At 31.3% G+C, this 16,162-nt stretch overlaps 2 protein-coding genes across 4 annotated transcripts; one reads left to right on the top strand and one right to left on the bottom strand.

Annotated features, from left to right (window-relative positions):
* Positions 1–2,596: 2,596 nt before the first annotated feature.
* Positions 2,597–3,541, top strand: LOC129905584 (protein SGT1 homolog). Its single transcript, XM_055981098.1, has one exon. It carries the CDS (start codon positions 2,734–2,736, stop codon positions 3,274–3,276), a length of 543 nt encoding a protein of 180 aa, XP_055837073.1. The 5' UTR covers positions 2,597–2,733; the 3' UTR covers positions 3,277–3,541.
* A 2,405-nt stretch (positions 3,542–5,946) lies between these two features.
* Positions 5,947–16,106, bottom strand: LOC129905579 (flotillin-1). Of its 3 annotated transcripts, XM_055981091.1 has the most exons (8): positions 15,932–16,106; positions 11,750–11,825; positions 11,336–11,690; positions 10,218–10,229; positions 7,933–8,403; positions 7,729–7,872; positions 7,499–7,663; positions 5,947–7,148 (listed from the first exon to the last, which is right to left on the bottom strand). In XM_055981091.1, exons 1-8 carry the CDS (start codon positions 15,981–15,983, stop codon positions 7,131–7,133), a joined length of 1,293 nt encoding a protein of 430 aa, XP_055837066.1. In that variant the 5' UTR covers positions 15,984–16,106; the 3' UTR covers positions 5,947–7,130. The 3 variants fall into 3 exon arrangements, with proteins under 3 accessions (XP_055837066.1, XP_055837067.1, XP_055837068.1); XM_055981092.1 differs by lacking the exon at positions 10,218–10,229 and having other exon boundaries at positions 11,327–11,690; XM_055981093.1 differs by lacking the exon at positions 10,218–10,229.
* Between the last annotated feature and the right edge of the window lie 56 nt (positions 16,107–16,162).

Here is a 16,162-nt window from a genome sequence, read left to right as displayed (position 1 = left end):
CCTACCAGAAAGAGGAATAAGAAAGGGATGACATTTCGCAATTGCGACCAAAAAAAGAACAAGATTTATTTTTTTTTTCACTGAAACTGTTTTATTTTTTATTTTATTTTGGCAAACGAAATTTTCACAATAAATACATTTACATCACATACATTTTTTTTTCATTTTATTTCATTTGACGCTGCTGCTGTTGTTGGTGTTTTTTTAGATACCCAATCGCATGTTTCACCTTCTAGATTTTTCTTCATCATTAGAGATTACATCTACAACACAAGAAGAAACAACATTTTAACCCAAACACTTTGAGCGATATATACAACATACCTTTTTTTGTTTCCATATTGTTTATAATTTGATATTGTTTATAATTATACTAATATTATAATAACAACGACACGAGACACGACGCGACGCGACTATACACTTCAACGAAACATAACAAAATGACGCTTTTGCTCTTGTTGGCTATGTCTGTTTCACTTTTTTTTCCATTTCTCACTTTCCACCACGATTCTCGTTCGACTTTGTGTTCATACACAAAAAGTTGCAAGTGTGTGAGTGCAACCCCGCTTTTCTCGGTCGGAGGTCGGACTGTTTTTTCTGGACTCCGTTTTCTTGCTTGAAGGGGTCCCTTCAAGCAAACAGGTCCGACCTCGGTCCGAATCCGCTCCGCCTGAGGCGGAGCTGAGTCCGACTTCGGATCAGAAACTGGTCCGAAGGCGGCTCAAATTAGTATGGAAATTATAATCACCGCGAAGTCGATTGCATATGTATTGATGTGGTGAATATCTCCATTCCGAGAAAATGGAGCCGAAGGCGGACCTGAGTCGGAGCAGCGAAAACCTACCAGAAAGAGGAATAAAAAAGGGATGAAGTATCGCATTCGCGACCAAAAAAAAGAACAAGATTTATTTTTTTTTTCACTGAAACTGTTTTATTTTTTATTTAATTTTGGCAAACGAAATTTTCACAATATAAAATACAATACATTTTTTTCATTTTATTTTATTTGTTGTTGCTGCTGTTGTTGGTGTTTTTTTAGATGCCCAATCGCATGTTTCACCTTCTGCCTTTTTCTTCATCATTAGAGATTACATCTACATAACAAGAAGAAACAACATTTTAACCCAAACACTTTGAGCGATATATACAACATACCTTTTTTTGTTTCCATATTGTTTATAATTTGATATTGTTTATAATTATACTAATATTATAATAACAACGAGACACGACGCGACGCGACTATACACTTCAACGAAACATAACAAAATGACGCTTTTGCTCTTGTTGGCTATGTCTGTTTCACTTTTTTTTCCATTTCTCACTTTCCACCACGATTCTCGTTCGACTTTGTGTTCATACACAAAAAGTTGCAAGTGTGTGAGTGCAACCCCGCTTTTCTCGGTCGGAGGTCGGACTGTCTTTTCTGGACTCCGTTTTCTTGCTTGAAGGGGTGTTTGAAAATTGTAATTTAAAGGTAGAACCACATTGGATAGAAACGCTGACGACAAAATACCAAAAAACACAAAACACAAAAAATAAAATTGTTAATCCTTGTTTGTGAAAAAGACATATAATTTTTAACCCAAAATCTAAGCTATCCCCTTCAAGCAAAGAGGTCCGACCTCGGTCCGAATCCGCTCCGCCTGAGGCGGAGCTGAGTCCGACTTCGGATCAGAAACTGGTCCGAAGGCGGCTCAAATTAGTATGGAAATTATAATCACCGCGAAGTCGATTGCATATGTATTGGTGTGGTGAAAATCTCCATTCCGAGAAAACGGAGCCGAAGGCGGACCTGAGCCGGAGCAGCGAAAACCTACCAGAAAGAGGAATAAGAAAGGGATGACATTTCGCATTTGCGACCAAAAAAAGAACAAGATTTATTTTTTTTTCACTGAAACTGTTTTATTTTTTATTTTATTTTGGCAAACGAAATTTTCACAATAAATACAATATAAAATACAATACATTTTTCATTTTATTTCATTTGATGCTGCTGCTGTTGTTGGTGTTTCTTTAGATGCCCAATCGCATGTTTCACCTTCTGCCTTTTTCTTCATCATCTACAACACAAACAGAAACACATCACTTTAATCCAAACACTTTGAGCGAGATATACAACATACCTTTTTTTGTTTCCATATTGTTTATAATTTGATATAATTGTTTATAATTATACTAATATTATAATAACAACGACACGAGACACGACGCGACGCGACTATACACTTCAACGAAACATAACAAAATGACGCTTTTGCACTTGTTGGCTATGTCTGTCTACTTTTTTTTCCTTTTCTCAGTTTTCACCACGGTTCTCTTAGACTTTGTGTTCATACACAAAAAGTTGCAAGTGTGTGAGTGCAACCCCGCTTTTCTCGGTCGGAGGTCGGACTGTCTTTTCTGGACTCCGTTTTCTTGCTTGAAGGGTCGGTGTTGTTTTTTTGTAAGTTTTTTAATTAAAAAACTATTACAAAAGGAATTTGAACCGTTAAATTAAATTGTGGGTATGCCTCTCATGCGACAAACTTATATTATTTTATAACAACCCTGGCACATACAATTTTCCAAACACTTCCTTTTCTAAAAAACAAAAAAAAACAAACGTCAATTTCTTACAAAGAAAAGAAAAGTTCACAAATTTATTAACCTTCATAAAAAAAAATAATAATTTTCTTTCAATAAAAATAACTAAATTAATTTGTTTCTATATTAATTTAACTAAATAAAATGTCGGTGCGACACGACTGGTATCAATCCGACTCAAAAGTCGTCATCACAGTTCTATTAAAAAACGCAATCGAAAAAAACTATTCCGTTCACATCGAACGAGAAAAAATCACTATGAAAGCGGACAACTATGAACTTGAGCTAAATTTGTATCGTCCAATAGTTCCAGAAAATTCATCGCACAAAAGCACCTCTGCCAAGGTAGAAATATCCTTGGCAAAAGAGTGCGGCGAACGCTGGGACAGTTTGGAAATGAAAAATGTTCCCATTGTGACTGCACCTCCACCAATTCACAAACAGAATTGGGATAAAATTGCCAAAGAAGTTGAAAAGAGCGAGGAATCCGAAGCCCAAAGTGAAGAAGCTCTCAATCAATTGTTTAAGAAAATTTACAGCAATGCATCGCCCGAAGTTCAAAAGGCAATGAACAAGTCATTCTCTGAATCGGGTGGAACTGTTCTTAGCACAAATTGGGATGAAGTTAGCAAGGCTAAAGTGGATGTCAAACCTCCAGATGGCACCGAGTTCAGGAAGTGGGATTAAAGGGGATATTTTCGTTTGTTAAAATATTTTGAAAATACTTAGAATATTTATTAATATATGACGGTTTAGTTTATAAGAATTATCGCGATTTGGTCCGCACACATTTATCAGCAAAAGCAAAATATTGTTTGCACGGCCTGATTAAAATGAATTGTAAACTTTATTTTTATTTATTGCAATGTACGCTTGACAAAATTATTAAGTACATTAATGTAAGCCCGTCATTGTTTTCAGCAAAATAATAAAGAAATTATTACAAATTTTATTTACTTGTCTTTGTTTAATTTACTCACTGCATGGATGAGCAAACATTACAATCTAAGAGCGAAGGGAAAATTTTGGGAGTGGAGGTATGCATAACCAAAATGTGAGTTGTGAGTATGCAGTTTTATAACGATTTAAAAGTCTGGCAAACTTTAAATCGCGGATATACATTGATTTCAGGTGATTAAAAAACGTGGGTTTTCGAATTGATGATTAAACTAAAATCACACTCTTATTCTAAATATAGGAACTGATATGCTCTGTCATTTCCATATGCCTGAAGACATCAATCTTGACGACTGATGTTTAAGCGGTTATGTTTTGGTGACTTTTTTGTTTTTTTATTTGAATTAAAAACTCGCAACGATGTGGTTAGTTAAAAAAGCTTATATCTCGAGTTCTATTGGTCGCATCGCCTAGATCAGTGTTTTTCAAAGTGTGGGTCGCGACCCACAGATAGACAGGTGTGAAGTGGCGAAGGGCACTAACAACCGCAAAGCTTCGTTTGTTAGCTCAGAATACTCCCCATTTTTGTCATGCCACGGAAGCTAAATCTATAATACTACGTTTCCACCTATCCTAAATCCGAGATTTAGCTAAGTAGATTTAGCACAAATCTCGAGTTTTATTCTGAATCTCGGATTGAAAGTAGGCGACAATCTTAGATTTAGGGTAGCTGAACCCAAATCTAAGATTTAGCGAAGTAGATTTAAAATAAATCTCGAGATTTAATCTAAATCTACTTAGCTAAATCTCGGATTTAGCGTAGGTGGAAACATAGTAGGTTTTCTTTCAGTTTTACAGGCGGTAGATGAGCAAGTTCGATCGAATTATTGAAAAAACCATTTGAAATTTATTTTCACTTTCAGAATTCATTTCCGGAAAGTAACTCAATAGTTTAATAAACTCTGCACCATGAGAGGAACTTGGGAGCCAATAAATATTGATTCTTCGGATGAATTTTCTTCAAGAATCTTTTGAACGCATTTTGAACGCAGAGCAGGAAGAGCTTTACAAAATAAAATGTGCACCGGAAAAAATTCTTCGCGAATAAGCCAAATCTTATGTAATTAGATCGAGTTTTGAAAGGATACAGTGTATACACTGACACATTATCGCCAACATATTTTTTCTCTTAAGGGGGTCACGAACTCAAAAAGTTTGAAAAACACTGGCCTAAAGCCTAGTACGCAGCTGAAGCGAAAAGAAATATTTTTAAGTCTCCAAAGTCAACAGCGACCATGTTAACGAAAAAATACCGTCGGGTATTACATAAAATTACATAAATCATAAAAATACAAATCAAAACATTCAAGAAAAGACATCAGAAAATAAGTTTAAAAGCAAAATCAAAAACAAAAAAAAAATTAATTTTGTTCAAGATTTCGCTGTGCTAATTTTCTAAATATTCCGCACTGTATTTACTAAAGACACATGCATAACGACTAATTTCAGCAAAAGAAAAGAAATGGAACCTGAAACAAGTCCACGCTTCCAATAAGCAGATATATCCAAAAAAAAATTTTAGCAGAGAATAAATAGAATAAAACGTCTTGTTTCAAATAGAGCAAACAACAGAATAAATATTTTATTGAAAATTATTTTCTTTCACACAACAAACTCAAAACTTAGTTACTTGTAAATTTTGATAGCAAGTATAATCTAAACAAGTATTTCAACACCCCCACTCGAACAAAATTTACCTCAAATTTAAACCCATGTTATTGGAACAGAAATTATGTTTTTCGGCAGATACTGGTTTTGTTAAATAATCTGCGACCATTAATTCAGTCCCAATTCCAATGAAAGAGATAATATTCATGTTCTTCTTCTCACGAATAAAATGATGTCGAACATCAATATGTTTAGATCTTGATAGATACTTGCTTGTCGATGCCAGATGAACTGCACTTTGGTTTTAGCAGAGAATAAATAGAATAAAACGTCTTGTTTCAAATAGAGCAAACAACAGAATAAATATTTTATTGAAAATTATTTTCTTTCAAACAACAAACTCAAAACTTAGTTACTTATAAATTTTGATCGCAAGTATAATCTAAACAAGTATTTCAACAAAAAAAAAACATTTAATCGGTCAAGGCTGTATAATGCATAAATTAAAAATAATAGAAAACTACTTTTCATAAAATAAAGAAAGAACATTAGTTACTTTAAAATGTTTAAGTGGGTGCCCACATTTTTCCTGGATATGTTTCAGGACATACATTTTTGGTAAACATAATTATCCTCAACAGTTTCCTTATCTAATGTGAATTTCCATTAGCCACCAGAGGACCATTTTATATAATACTGGTATCTCAGAGCCACTTACCAAAAGGGACCATTTTTTTGTTCTGATATTTAAATTTTCCAAACGATTTTGAGTATTTAAATAAAAAATCATAGTTTCATGTTACGAAATATATATATATATATTTATTTTTAGTTCTATAATTGCTCAGTACACCCATACACGAATACAAAATTGTGCTTGTTTTGTTTTAAATGATTACATATTACATTTTTCCAATATCTATTGTGTTCAAATTCGAGATATTTGATGATAAATATAAAAGTATTTTATATATACGCACTTTTTTATTTATCATGAAAATAATATTATATAGTAATAGATATTCCTAGGGTAGGTTTTTCTTGATTTAATATATAAACTAAAACAAATGCATTCTTAAATAACATAAAAATTATGTTGCCATAAGAGAAATAAAAAACAAAAAAACAATTGCATATATTTTAAGGTAAAAATAATTGAACATTCATATTTTATAAAGTTATAATTTTAACTTGTATGATTTTGCTTTCATTATTTTTCCTAGAATTTCCACTAAAAACGGGTTAAGACTCGTCAAAATGTTCATTATTTTAAGCTATAATTAAAATACAATCTCTGTTAATTAATAACACTAGTGTTATTTTCTAAAATTAGATTAAGAAATGAAAACACAGCAAAAAAAAATCAAACACATATTTTGTTCAAATTAACTTTAATCTTTTAGGTATACAATTTTTGGCATTGGCAACATATTTCATAAAATAATATTTTTATTTTTTATTACATATTCTGACAATTTGTATTTTCTTGCACTAATTTATTGTTGGCTATCAAGTTATACAAAAAAAGGATTCCATCTATGACATTGGTAAAGAATATGATAGTACAAGGGCTTTTGTTGTGTTTTATGGCATAAATCATGCTAAATGCATTTAATGTGATTTTTATTGGTATCACAATAGACTTTTTGAAGCTTAAATTAAGTTCGAGAATTTGAAAATTTAATATTCATAATTTTTTTAAAAATATTTTTTTGATTATCAAGTTGAAGATGTAACATAGCTCGGAAGTAAAAGACCCTTTTTACGAATTTATTGTTGTATGAAAATTTGTAAACATTGTATAATTCAAAATATATGTACACATGTATATATTTTACGTGAAAATCACCTACTTTTTATGAAAGTTATTTGAAAATCTGTTTGTTAAATCAGAATAATAAATTGGTTTCCATCAAATTGTCTGCTTTATTAAGTTCATTGAGATAAGGTTTCATTATGTTTGCGTTTTCGTTCATTTAACCAGCATGCACGGACTGAAATAAAAAATAAAGGTTAAAAACTGTTACAAATAAAATACATTGATTTAAATTTAACATTTTGACTAGCAACAGTTCGTGAAAGCAAATAGAATTGTTTTAGCAGAACATTTATATATGAATTAATGGATAAGGTTAACAAAGTGTTTTCCTTTGTCCCGGCATGATTATGTATTAAATTAACTAAACAAATTTGTTTGTGTATTTTTTTTTTGTATAATGATTAGTTAAGAAATGTCAATAAATTTAGAATAGTTAAGCAAACTTCAAAAAGAGATTTTATTAAGGCGTATTACAATAAAATTAATTTAGTTGTGCTTTTAAATATATTTTGAATTAGGACCTACCCTAGCAATATCAACACCGGTTATATTTTTAACCAATTCTGGCACTTTGTTGACAATCTGCAGAACTTCTCCAGTAAGCTTGGCAGCACCGATGTCTCCATTACCACTGGAAACCATTGTGATTTTCTTGGTTTGAGAAAGTGGAGCAGCAACTTCGGCAGCGACCTAAGAGATAATAAATATTCAAAATAAATATTTAAGTTATAAACGTACAAATAATCAATATTGACCTTTGGCAATGTCTCCAGTAACATTTCAACCATTGCTGCTTCACGATATTCTCTGTAAGCCTCGGCCTTTTGTGCCATTTGTTCAGCTTCGGCCTTGGCTTTGGCTGCGATAGCAAAAGCTTCTGCTTCACCTCGAATTTTAATCTACAAAAAAAAAATTTGCTACAAACATATAAAATCACATAGCGAAATCTCAAAATTTACCGATTCAGCTTCGGCTTCAGCTTCCAAAACAACTCTAAACTTGTTAGCTTCTGCTATTTTTTCCAAGCGATACTTTTCAGCTTCTGCTGGTCGACGTACAGTAGCTTCAAGTTCTCTCTCGCGACGTTGAATTTCTTGATCTTGAACAGCTATTTCTTGTGTACGTTCAATTACTTTAACTTGCATTTGTTCTTCCTTAATACGTTGCTTGGTCTTGGCTGCTTGCAATTCATAAGCCATTTCGGCTTCAGCTTTTTTCGTTTGAACTTCCACATCATACGCGGCTTTTTTCAATTCAAAGTCACGTTGTGCTTTTGCAATTTCAGTATCGTTTAAGAATCGGGATGCCATGCGCTGTTCTTCGGCAATTGCTTCTTTGATTTGGGCATCACATCTTGCTTCGGCCTCTCCAATACGAGCATCACGTTTAACTTCTGCAGTACGTGCCATACCCAAAGATTTAAGATATCCCTGAAATTTTTGGGAAACCGAAATTTGTGGCTTCATATGGTTCTAGGTTTGTATAAAATAAAATTAAATTTTAAAATGCATGTTATATTTGGAATATCATGCAGGAACATATAACATTTGAAGGGCAACGTTCAAGCAAAAATATTTTCTTGATTACTTACGTTTGTTTTATTCAGCATATTAAAGAGACAAATAATAAAAAATTACATTTGTTATATAACTCAATAACAGCTACTTGCTGCTTTTTGCACTTATTAATAAGTGAGATATAAACGCAAAAGCAGTGAGCCCAAAATATAAGCAGAGATTAAAAGCGTTTTAAACAATCGACCAACGATATTGTCAGAAAAGGTTCGATCTTCATTCAGAAAAGCTTATTTTTTTTATATTGAAAGGGCAATTCGCACAAATTTAACTTAAATTGTGGCCCCTTTCTTAACACTTACTACTGGCGTTTTAGAGACGTTTCTTTTGTACACAAGTTTTATTGGATAATACCAAAACTTGATTCCAAATAAAATATTTGTTCCATTTTCAACAAATGAAAAAATTCTCAAAAGATGCACGAGCCGTCGTCGCAATTACATCTCAATTTGAAACAAGCTAATCCGCCAAAATATGATTACTGATTACATAGCAATTAATTTAACACAGGCAGGTACAGAATACAATTGGCTTTCTTCTCAAAAGGATATACGAAAATTCCAAATTTTGGACTTAAGGTAGTTCTGCATTCATTGAACTTGGCTGTGAAATAATAAGCTACAATTTGCTTGCCACTGATTGGACCGGCGCGGCTTTTACAAAAACATACAATTTCATGATATTCATTGTTATTTGGGTGCATTATGTTCCCTGAAACAACTCGAAAGGCATTTTTTTTACAAAATTCGGTGTAAATGCATGCAGATTTCTAACCAACACTTGAAGGGTCCAGGGGAAAAACAGCACAAGTCCATTTCAACTCATTTCGAGAAAACCGCATTTTAAAATTTTGTTCACCATACAACTTAGTACTAAAAGCACACAATTTGTTTGTTTTTTCAGCAAGGCTTAAATTTCTTTTATATAAGTAAGAATACCATCAGATAGTGCTCAGTAAATACTACAAGACCTCATCATTAGTTTATTTTTGGCAAAAAGTGGACATGTGCCGTTTTTCCCCTGGAACCTTCACTTACATATGTACTTTTGTTAATTTTTTAAATGAGACTCAACACATTTAAAGCACACAAAAAAATTAAACAAAACAAGAAAAGAAAGATGAAAACATGTTAGTTAAGAATTTTTCTACATTGGCCAGTACAACGGCCAAGCAAAAAAATCTGTTAAAAATCCAATCTCCCAAGCAAAAGAAAAATTAATAATGCACAACATCGCATTACAAAATATGCTAATGTGAAATTGTTATCATACAAGTTGTCTGAGATCTGCTTTAAATCATAAATGATTTGGTTTTGTAAGCCGACAGAAGAAAAATAAGTTGAATCTAGAATGTATTGGAAAGAGCCATCATGGAAACATCACTACAATTTAGTATTGTTTATATCAAACAGCAACCGGCTTCGAAGTACAGAGTTATCGGCTTAGGAGTACAGAGTTATCAATTTTTTTTATAAAAAAAAAATGTGTGCCTATAACTTATTATATTGCATTAATAACGCCTTAATCTTAATATTGCCGGAAAAAACGCTCACAATTCACACTAATTATTATTAACTAATTCAAACGAAGCCAAACAGACTTTAAACAAAAACATGAAAATGCATACATTTAAAACAGTGTAATTATAAATAATTTAAAAAATAACGTACCTTTGAGTCACCCTTTTTGGACAATTAACATTAATGTAGCAAAACAACATAAATGGAGAAAAAAAGAGAAAAGGTCAACTTCAATGCAATTTAAGGTCTACTCAGTTAAAATAGTTGTTATATAAATGGTAAAACATTTTATGGGATACAATTTTTAAAATGGTGCCTATTGTGAGTTTTGAACGGATCTATTGTATTCATGTTTGCGTTTTAATTTACCTCTTAAAGCGCACAGAAGTTCGTGAGATGTCTTTTTTCAATCATTTTTTTTTTAATCTTGTAACACAGTTTTAAAATAAAATAATAATTTCATCCAAACAAAGTAATTCCGTTTACAATTCGTCTGCGGGCAGCAAACCAAAGTATTTGTTAAGGACTTGATTTATATTTGAAGTGTAGATGCACTGCGATTTATAAGATCTTTTGTGCCCTTGTTAAAAACTTGGAACAATTTTGCTTGCCACTGACGAGTTCTTACGCAAGCAGAATGTGGGAGGAGTACTACAAATAAAGATCTTATGGTAATATTTTTCATAAATGACCGGACAAACAATGAGCTATCTGTTTAAATCGATAGTTTGTGATTTCTTATAATACTCTTCAGAGACATTTTTTTTAGACACTCTGATACATGATACTCTCAAAAATACAAGACCAAACGCAAACACTATAACAACTTAACATTAACAGAACCCAGGTTTGATATTTTCATTTAAATTTTTAAGAAACATTTTTATGCTTTAAATGCTTTTTAAGATAAAATTGAAAAGTGTTCGCAATTGAATGCATGATCCGTCGAATTTCACAATAGTTATTAATATTCAATGGGTAATAGTTATTTACCTTTTTATGAAACTTATTACAATTAAAAATGTTATTTTATGTATAAAGTAAAGAGTAAAGAAACAAATGCTTATGGGGGAAAATTATTGTTACTATAAAAAATATGGAAATTAAATAAAGGATAGCAGAAGAAGAGCAGGTACTTTAAATGTATGTAATGTTAAATAAAGGATAGAAAAACTATATGAATAAATTATTATTGTTATTTCCTTATTTAATTTAAGCAGCTGATATTGTAGATTATTGGTTGAGAAAAAATAAAACACCTGCTTTACCTCCTCATCACGTATATCTTTTAAAGTATACGATACTACAGTAATGCCCATATTTATCAAGTCCGAAGATGCAACTTCAAACACTTGCTTGCTGAACTTTTTACGATCTTTGTAAATTTCTTCAACAGTCATTGATCCCATTATAGCTCTTTGATGACCTTCCAAGGTCACAAGAGCAATATGTTGAATTTCTGCTTCAGGTTTTCCAAGGAATTGCTCGCAAGCGGTCAGTAACATATCCTCGTTTTGGCCTTGAATTTTTACTTGTGCTATGCCAGTTACTGAAATTGGTACACCTTGGCTGGTGTATACGCAAGGACTTTCAACTTGGAGAGTCATAGTGTTGAGTGAAATTCTAAATCAAAGGAAGATTTTTATTAAACTTTTCATGTTTAAATGGAAAATGGTAATTACCTTTGCACTTGTTGAATTGATGGCCACACAAAGGCTCGCCCTCCAGGGACAAGCAATGGCTTCATATAGCAACATCCTTTTTTAAAATAAAAAGAAAAAAAAAATATTTTTAGGAAAATATAAAAAGAATAGAATGCTACTGTTTAATAGTTTTTGTTAATTCGCTCATTTGTTGGTCGCTCTCATGTGTAAAGGGCTTAAATAAAAATAATGAAAAAGCGAAAAGGGAGCAACAAATGCATTTCCCTGCAGTTTTCATTCAGAATAGGTTTGAATGATTGACAGAAAAATTAAGATGAATGCAGTTCACAGATTGCAGTAGAACTTGGATTCTGCTTAAGTTTGCCAAAATAAAGAATACATGGACCTGTTTAGAATGTAATAAAATCGTTTTAGAAGTTAAAATAAAGAAACAGCTTGAGGGGCTGAACGGGCAGGCGCGGGCTCGTGCCAAATTAAATTTTTTTTAAATTTATTTTGATAATGAGTACATACTTGTTGGAGCTGCTGTGGGATTTTGGGAGAAAACAAAATTCAAAGCAGATAGAAATTAGAAAATCATTAGAACTCGTATCATTTTGGCAGAACAAAGCTTTATTTGCCCTGATTTATTTAAGAAACTTGAAAGTTTTTATATTTGTTTCCAAATTGATGAACATATTGAATTGCAGCACGGCAATGACTTGAAATGGTTTTTTATGTATTTTATTTAATACAAAATTGGTGAAAACAAATTTTTTTAATCCTAATTTTTGTTTTTGTGGACGTTAAGTGGCCATTAATGAATTTTTAATTTTGTGTTGTATAATTAAGTCTATATGTTGTTTAGAAGTTGTATCCTTGTGACGTACTTCAGAAACAGATAAAATACATTTTTGAATTTAACACTTTATGTAGATTGTCTCAATGTTGTAGCTTTAATATGTATTTTAAGTGCAATTTATGATGCTCTGTCATTATCCCTGAGTTTGAAGACCTTTATCATGAATATGCAACCAAGCCAACTCAAACTATAAGCTTTTTAAAAACAATTTCGTTTCAATTTTGAGAGTTTTGTTATTCAATTTTTGTTAGTTTGAATCGTTTGAGAACCCTCGATTGAAATCTCGAAAAAAAATCTTATGTTATGTTATGAGTTATTTTGGTTGGATATTCAAGATTAATGTCTTAAGACTCAGGGAAAATGACAGAGCATCATATTCTATATTATAAAAAATATAATTCAATTCGTTTTTTTGTGGATCCATCTTGCCACAATTATGCACTTAAAGTATGCGTTTTCAAGTGCATTTTACGGTGAGAAGGCAACCATTAAACCGTTTTGAACTTGATTTTTTCGGCTTGTGGAAGAAAATTCAATCATATTGTATTGTTTTTTTTTTCAACGTATCATCCTTATTTATGAAATTGCATTGTTAGTTGTAAGCAATCATACTGTTTCCATTGGAGCCGGATCTTAATTAAAATCATAATTGTTTCATTTGTCGTTTCTAATATGAACTGTGATTTACCTTATTTATATTTCTATGGAAAAGAGCTGCTTCTAATTTGTAAAATACATTTATTAGGTCCATTTTGTTTACTATTGCTCAACTTGAAGCAAACTCTCAATTTCACGAACTTGAGAGTTAACTTCAACTCGAGAGTTAAAACAAAAGTTGAGAATCTATTTTGTTCACTATTTTTTTCTTAACTCTCGAGTTTAAAAAAAGATGTTGGCCAACTTTCATTTTATAAAATATCCCTGGAATATTTGTGACAGTAAAGACAAATAATAACAGTTTATAATCATATTTCGAGTGTTTTATGTCATCAGTTAGAATTTTAAATAAGTTTGTGGTATATTTTTGGTGTTCAAAAATTTTTTTTTTCTTAACTCTCGAGTTAAAAAAAAAACAGAAGTTGGCCACTTTCAGTTTATAAAATATCCCTGGGATATTTGTGACAGCAAAGACAAATAATGTCAGTTTATAATCATATTTCGAGTGTTTTATGTCATCAGTTAGAATTTTACTGGTTGAACAGAATGAAAATTCGCTTGTAGCAAAGAAAAACGTCGTGGTACAAGATGTCAAATAAATTCGCTCAAAATGTAGAAAAGATGAACAGAATTATGTGGCGTACAAAAATGTCAATTGCCTTGAAAAAAAAATAATTTTAACTGAGTAACCACATTAGAAACGTCAAAAGTCATTCCGCTTGTAGCTTGAAGTAAAAGTCGACTCGACTTGTACCACAGCGAATTTCCTTGCCACAGCCACAGCTACGTATTCTGGCACCAATATACTAATTTCATACTTTTTAACTTTGACAGCGACACAAGACACAAGCCACAGCTACATCATTCTGGTCTACCAGTTAAATAAGTTTGTGGTATATTTTTGGTGTTCAAAATGTCGAAGATTTTTTATTAGTCCGATTGTACGTGCGCGCCGTTTTTCAAATTTCAAATTTAGATTTATTGAGACTTATTTTTGATTACATTACAGTACTCATGTTTGAAATACATTAGTATATTTAAAAAAACTGACTTAGAATTGGTCTAGCTTTAACATTTCAATAATTAAATTAATAGACTTGTTAATTCTATAATATGTTAAGGTAAGAAACTTATATAGTATTAGGAATAATTTTAGTGCTGCTCAAAGGCACTTACAAAATTTACAAAATGTGTAGGTTTTCTTAAAACTAGATATAAAGAAAAACGTGCGCGCCGTTTTTCAAGAATTTCAAATTCAAATCATTTGATTGATTTGATAAAATTATATTATTTGTATGGCTGTCAATAATATAAAATGCGGAGTAATTGAAATAAATGTAACTGGATTGATGTGAATAGCGTCCACCTCATACCACCGGAAAAAATGTTTTTTCCACAAAGAAATGTTTAAATTTGAAGGTTTTAATAAAATATGTACATAAGAAAAATAAATAATGCAATACTTTCTCTTTAAAATTGTCTTAGGTTTCGTTTTGTTTTTGCATCGTATTTTTTCTATGAATTTGTTCGTTATTTTCCCTGAGCAACATTTAATATCGATACCTCTAAAAAGAAAATATTATTTTTCGATTTTTTCCCTCGGAACATTAATTTTTTATCACAATAACGGCAAACAAAATTTTGACAGAAAAATTAAAAAAAAAAAAATAATTTTGAAGCAAACACTCAAGTTTGGTCGGCAAACTTCTACTTTTTCCGGAAGTTGAGAAAACCGAAAGTTCATCAACTCTCGAGTTAAGAATCGAAAGTTGAAAACGTCAACTTTGCGTGAACAAAACAAAATCCAGAAGTTGAAGATAAAAATCATCAAGTTATGTTCAAAGTCTAGTGAATTCGAATGCCGAAATTGATTTGATTTGGATTTTAGACTTTTGAAAAATTCGTCATTTTGAACACCAGCAATGCAAAATAATACACAAACTTTAATAAAATTCGAACCAATGATGTAAAACATTCAAAATATGATTATAAGCTGTCAATATTTTTCTTTTTTGTCACAAATATCCCAGGGATATTTTAAATACTAAAAGTTAGACAACTTTTGTTTTTTAAACTCGAGAGTTAAGAAAAAATAGTGAACAAAATAGATTCTTAACTTTTGTTTTAACTCTCGAGTTCGAGTCAACTCTCAAGTTTGTTAACTTGAGAGTTTGCTTCAAGTGGAGCAATAGTGAACAAAATAGCCCTTAGATGGTAGCCTAAGAAAGACCTAGGTAGTTTTAATTATGACTATGGATATGAGTCAATGAGTTTGCATTGGAAACATAGAGGTTTGCCAATATATCTAACACCAGAATTTACATATATTGCACTCATGATTGTATTGTTATTAACCCCGGCCTTTTCTTACCGACAACCTGTCGTAATGCCGAACTCAATCTAAAGGCAAAGGTTATGTATATTCTGTGCTGTTTCTTAATTGAATGTGTTTTTTATTGTGGTCAATATTTTTTCTTTTTTTTATACATCTCCTATTAATATGAAATAAAAAAAAAAAACATCCCAATTAGAATTATGGTACATACAACAACTACATACACACATATATATAAATATAGTTCTCTATCGAAAAATCAATAACATAAATGACGTCATTCTGGAATTATTTTTGCAGACTTTAAAAAGTTGATTAATTGAAATTAATATAACTCAATATATTAGAAATTCTAAAAATTAATTACCTGATACGACCAGAGCTTCATTTGGACCGCAAGTTACAAATCCCCAAGCCATTTTTATTAATTATTTAAAATTATTTGATGCTGGGTTTTCCGGAATATTGTGATTCAAGATGTAATTTCTTGCAAGATTTAATGCCTGTTTTGATGGAATCTTTTCTGGATTGGATTGTTTTTTTTTTTTTGTTTACAAATATATTATTTATTTATTCGTTTTTAATTATGTTAAGCTTT

Source organism: Episyrphus balteatus, chromosome 1, assembly GCF_945859705.1.
Source record: "Episyrphus balteatus chromosome 1, idEpiBalt1.1, whole genome shotgun sequence".
NCBI classification, from domain to species: domain Eukaryota; kingdom Metazoa; phylum Arthropoda; class Insecta; order Diptera; family Syrphidae; genus Episyrphus; species Episyrphus balteatus.
This window is presented reverse-complemented; position numbering and strand designations above follow the sequence as displayed.